Source organism: Aotus nancymaae, unplaced genomic scaffold (assembly GCF_030222135.1).
Source record: "Aotus nancymaae isolate 86718 unplaced genomic scaffold, 86718_ANA_hifiasm-v0.15.2.pri h1tg000040l, whole genome shotgun sequence".
Classification (NCBI taxonomy): Eukaryota; Metazoa; Chordata; class Mammalia; order Primates; family Aotidae; genus Aotus; species Aotus nancymaae.
Window position 1 is genome coordinate 68,126,515 of NW_026988454.1, and position 6,000 is coordinate 68,132,514.

At 35.1% G+C, this 6,000-nt stretch overlaps 1 protein-coding gene across 1 annotated transcript in view; it reads left to right on the forward strand.

Annotated features, from left to right (window-relative positions):
* The window catches only part of FBXL4 (F-box and leucine rich repeat protein 4), a 48,876-nt gene extending 44,049 nt beyond the window's left edge, over nt 1-4,827 (forward strand). Inside the window, exons 7-8 of the mRNA XM_012444261.3 lie at nt 2,432-2,744; nt 3,713-4,827. Coding sequence (XP_012299684.2) covers nt 2,432-2,744; nt 3,713-3,876 — 477 coding nt within the window. The 3' untranslated portion in view covers nt 3,877-4,827. The remainder of the gene's footprint in view (nt 1-2,431; nt 2,745-3,712) is intronic.
* Nucleotides 4,828-6,000: the final 1,173 nt, after the last annotated feature.

Consider the following 6,000-nt stretch of genomic DNA (forward strand, 5'->3'; position numbering starts at 1 on the left):
TCCTCTTGATTGGGAAATAAACAAATTTTATCTATTTCTTTTTACTTTTGAAAATGGGCCGGGCGCAGTGGCTCATGTCTGTAATCCCAGCACTTTGGGAGGCCTAGGTGGGCGGATCACGAAGCCAAGAGATTGAGACCATCCTGGCCAACATGGTGAAACGCTGTCTCTACTAAAAATACAAAAATTAGCTGGGCTTGTTGGCACATGCCTGTAATCCCAGATACTCAGGAGGCTGAGGCAGGAGAATTGCTTGAACCAGGGAGTCGGAGGTTGCAGTGAGCCGAGATTGTGCCACTGCACTCCATCCTGGTGACAGAGCAAGACTCCATCTCAAAAAATAAAAATAAAAATAAAAACAACTAAAAATGTTTAAATTCCACTATTGTATAGTGCTGCTTGAAGTAATTTAAAGTTGCCTAAATTAAAGAATCATAGGACCTACCTGGCATTTTCTTAAGTTTCCTACTAATTGTGTGATCCTGGTCAGGTCACTTAAATTCTTGCTGATAGTTCCTCTGTGACATTTGGCCTATTTTTAAAATTAGATAATGAATAAGAAAATAAATATGTCTAATCATTTGGGGGAAAAGAGAGTCCTGTGTAATAACTAAAATTTAGAAGGGATTTTAGTTAGTAAAGGAGAGATAGGTTACCTTTGTTCCAGTAAAAAGTATTGTTTCATTCTTATTTTCCCAGCCCTGAATCTGGCATGTTGAATAGTGCTGTGAAAATTTCACAACAATGAAAAACTCTTGAAGGAATTTCTCATTGTATTCTATGCTGGTAGAGAATTCGTCCAAATGCCACTGAGATTGCCCAGGCACAAATTGAGCATAATCAGAATCATGGGTTTCAGAAAAATTTTTAATCGTTTCTTTCTAAATAAGATAATTGGTTGCCCTACTTATCAAACCTACAGTTTTGTTCCCCCGAACCTGTTTCTTATAGACTTCTTCATGATTCCACCATACATGCATTGACATCCAGAACCTTAGAAATCATTACGCCTATATCTAATCTGTCAGCCTTTGGTTCCAACTCAAAAATACAGCCCCAAATCTATCAGATTTCCCCAATTCCATCATTGCCACCTTAATCCAAGCCCCTGTCATCTGTCCTTTACACTGTCGGAGGCCTCTTCAATGAGCTGCCTCCTCTGTTCTTCCCCACCATAGGCCCATCCTCCAGACAGAAGCTTGAGGTGGTTTTGCTTTGGTTTTAATGTAAATAATAATATGTCACTCCTTTGCTTAGAACCCTCCATTGACTTCCTTAGTACTTGAAAGAAAAATCTAACTCCTTCCTGGCCTAAATAGCCTGGCCACTGTATGACTCTACTCTCCATAGCCTGTTTCTTCCCTCACCACCCTTGCACCATATGGATCTCATTTTTGTTTCTCGAATGCAACAAACTCATTCCTGGAGATTTCAGCAATTACCACCCCTTCTCTCAACTCCTGACACTCTGATCACTGTCACATCACTCTGTCTTATTATTTTCCCACCATATGTTACTCTTTGAATTTATTTTCCTTACTTAATTAGTCTGTTTGTCTTTCCCAAAAATGTGGACAATGTCTGCTTTTTTCAGTTTACTGCTGGTCCTAGCATATGGTGTGGTGCATAAATAATTGCTGAAAATACAATTAAAAGAACAAAAGGAGATAATCATTGTAATTGTTTAATATTTTGTTTCCTTTTGATTTCTTATGATGATTTTAATATCTGATTTTAACAAAATCAAATGAACCTCTTAAAAGAACCTGTTTAAAGAGACATTATTAAAGCATATAAAGCCCAAGAACTGAAATGTTTAATCCTTGATTAGTAGAGCCTTACCCTGGAATCATGAGGTAAGCACTGGATACCTCCAATAACTGACAGTTCATTAAAATATTGTAGGCTAAATTATTTTCATGTTGTATATGCAGTCCCCAAATGCCTCATTTACCAAAACTAGTATCCTTATTAGTACTATCAGCATTTCCACATAGTGTTTTAGAGCCTACCAGATGCGACATCAGGGAGATCTTATATACCTGCCAAAGTATATTAGCCGTATATAAAATGGAAGAAAGTAAGTCCTGTCATGAGTAGCAGCAGCAAGGTTGAAATGGTAGGCATAAAAGAATAACACATAATCCTTTAATTTTTCATGAGAGACTGAAAACGTCAAACTGCTTTGGGATTTAATTCATTAACATCTTCTGTCTGGAGTTCTCTTAAACAGATTTTTAAATAAATGATTACTCTTGGCTGTTTTATGAAACAGTGGTAGATCTGTGAGATGAGTGGGCAGATCTGTATTAACAAAGATGTGTATTTGTTGACATGGAAGCAAAACAATAGGAGATAATTAAGAATCTGACTTACTCTAAGTAGTTTGCATGTCTGAGCATAACACATATTGGAATTGTTTGATTTCCAGATTGAAGACTATGATGTGATAGCTAGCATGATAGGAGCCAAGTGTAAAAAACTCCGGACTCTGGATCTGTGGAGATGTAAGAATATTACTGAGAATGGAATAGCAGAACTGGCTTCTGGGTGTCCACTTCTGGAGGAACTTGACCTCGGCTGGTGCCCAACTCTGCAGAGCAGCACTGGGTGCTTCACCAGACTGGCACGCCAGCTCCCAAACTTGCAAAAACTCTTTCTTACAGCTAACAGATCTGTGTGTGACACAGACATTGAAGAATTGGCATGTAATTGTACCAGGTTACAGCAGCTGGACATATTAGGTAAGGATACAATATATAAATTTGTTTTAAATGCCTATTTCCTTGACCTAAAAGCTGATCTCAGACTTTTTGCAAGGCGAAAGAAAATTTTTGGATGCAATAAAAATTTTGTCCTGATAAGACTGCTTGGTTTGATAGAAAATGCAAGATAGATCTGTTAATATAGGGAATAATTATACATGTACTTTAATAAAATAGGACAATAACAGAATTTTATAGTTGAAACTATCAAAAACTCTAAATAACCATTAATTCTTGGTCTAGTTGGAAAAGTGAAAATTTACATGAGCTGTGCTCTCTATTTTTATTAAGGAGAGAAAAGAAATACATTTGATAATGAATGCTAGCTAGTTTTTTTTAAGTTTCTTAATTATTGATTAAGAAATATCATGAAATCTTTATCCCTGATAATTCTAGCATTTAGGAATAGTTCTACCCCAGACAGATCTATTTAAAATCTTTTCCAACTCTGGTATTTCTTATATCCTTACTGCCTTCATCAGAAAGGAACCCTATGTAATTTTGTTACTTCTTACTTTTAGCCAGGGATGCTAGCAGTGTCACAGTAGTTATCATTGTCCACACAATTGGTACTTTGTGAACTCACATTGCACTTGCACGTTTTATATCAAATGCATGGTGAAAATCATTTTGAACTGGGGTGACAGAAATAGGAAAGTCTGGAGGAGCTGATTTGAAGGGGTAGGAGGTAGGAATGAAGATAGTGGGTAGCATATTGGCAAGATTCAGGTCCTAGATGCTAAATTGTCTGGGAAAATTCAGTTTTTTGCTTTTTTAACAGAACGATTTCAGTATGAAGTCTTGTTTGAAAAACAAATGATTTTAATTTGTAAAGGATTATTTATTTTAAGTTCATTGCAAATAATAAATCATGAATGGATTCGTCGTTAGCACATTATATAAACGTTATACTTAAGTTTTTTTTTTTTTTTTTTTCCCTTAAATAGGAACAAGAATGGTAAGTCCGGCATCCTTAAGAAAACTCCTGGAATCTTGTAAAGATCTTTCCTTACTTGATGTGTCCTTCTGTTCACAGATTGATAACAGAGCTGTGCTAGAACTGAATGCAAGTTTTCCAAAAGTGTTCATAAAAAAGAGCTTTACTCAGTGACTTAATGTACGTTCTGTAATAAAATTAATGTGCTTTGGTGGGGTTTTATTTTGGGATTGGTTTTGGGTTTTGTTTTTAGTTGTTTTAATGGTAAGAATTAAGACATTTGTAGATTTTAAAGAAAAATATGAAATTGTTCATTAAATCAAGTAAAAATGTGCACAAATGTTTTCATATAATATTGCAAGCACTTTTCTTTAAGAATATGTGAATGGATGATACTAGTTTTACCTTATATTAATCAGTGATATTATGCTTTAGTCAGTAATTAATGTGATTGACAAAAGAATAACGTGGAGACATTCTAACTTATTTTTGAAGGAACACTGAGCAATAAAGTATCATGGTATTTATGCAAAAAAAAAAAAGTTAATTTTTTACACCTCCATGTAAAGATGTCTTATTAAGCCTGTGACCTGGCAAGTGTTTTGTTTGGTATGTATGAAATGGTCAGAGCTAGTTGGAGAAAGAGACATGCTTTTCCAGCTGTTTGGTTATTTCTCTGGATTAACTGTTCAACTGGAATATTTGTAGGTTTTCTAACCAGGTGTGGTGGCACACACCTCTAGTCCTAGCTGCACAGGAGGCGGAGGCAGGAGGATCACTTGAGATGGGATTTTGAGATGCTAGTGTACTTACGATTGCACCTGTGAACAGCCACTGCACTTCATCCTGGGCAATGTAGCAGGTCCCTTTCTCTTAAAAAAATTAAATTGTAGTGTTTTCACTTTCTTCTGATATATTTGTCTATTTCACTACTGGATAATGCCAATATCAAAATATGGGTATAATCAAGAATAAGAGATAAACTACTAAGTAAAAAAGCTTTCCAACTTTTAGAAGCAGATGCCTTAATATTTTGCCAGAGGTAAAGTTTTGAGTTTTCTGAATTATGTGTGGATTTTCCTTATATATTAAAAAATCATAAATGTGGGGAGATATATATATATATATATATATATAAAATGATTTTTCCTGTGCTCTGTCTCCTTAAATATTAGAAATCAACTCTGTGTGGGGGAAGCAGGAGGAACAAAAAATTAAAAACATACATTGTTTTGTTAAAAAACGAATTCTGCTACTGAGAAAGATATTATTTTGTGGCATGAAAAGACACAGCTGTTTTGAACAGAAAACTAATATTAACTGTGTAGTATAACAAAATTCATTGTCCTACTGAGTGCAAAATGGTTATATTCCAACATCCACACACCCTGGAGTGATCCTGTAGAACTGTGCCAGTACAGTAACCACTAATCTTATGTGACTATTTTATTAATTTTAACTGAATTCAAGTAAAAATTTACTTTTTTAGTTGTACTAGCTACATGTCAAGTGTTCAGTAGTCACACGAGGATAATGTTTCCTTTGTGTCTGGCACTGTTTCTTGTGCTTTGCATTTACTAATCCAGTTCTCACACCAACCCTATAAGATAAATGTCATTACTTACCCCCATTTACAGATGAGGAAACTGAGGGAAAGATAGACGAATTTGAAGAATTTACTCATGATCATATAATGCTAGTGGTAGAGCCAGTATATAAATCCAGGCCATCTGGCTTCTGAAGCAGTGCATTCAACCTGTGCTTTTAAGTGTCCAGGGTAGCTTCTGGCTCTATCTAGGGTAGAGGTCAGGAAACTTTTTCTATAAAGGGACAGATAGTAAATATTTTAGGCTTTGTGGGCTGAGAGGTAAAACTGAGATTGTTATGTAGGTACTTAAATAACTAGAGAGAAATAAAATTTGCACAAAAATTTCATTGACAACATTCAAAACAATAATTGAGGACAATTTTTGTGTGTGTGTGATGGGGGTTTACTAATGAAAATAATTAAATACTTGGTGGGGGGAGGCTCACATTTCATTTAACTGAGGTTCAGAGTTAATGTTTCCTGTCATCAAAGTTGGTTATAAGTACTCATTTGTTAATGCTGATCTTTAATAAGATTTTATGTATTTTACTTTTGAAAATTTCTTACAGATAGGTATTGTCAAATACTTATATTAATCCATGAGAATATGATTTTTGTTGAGCATATTCATCACTTGGAAGGTTACTTCTTGATATTTTCCTTTTAGCATGTTCTTACATTGCAGCTTAATCACTTCCAGAGATTAGGTG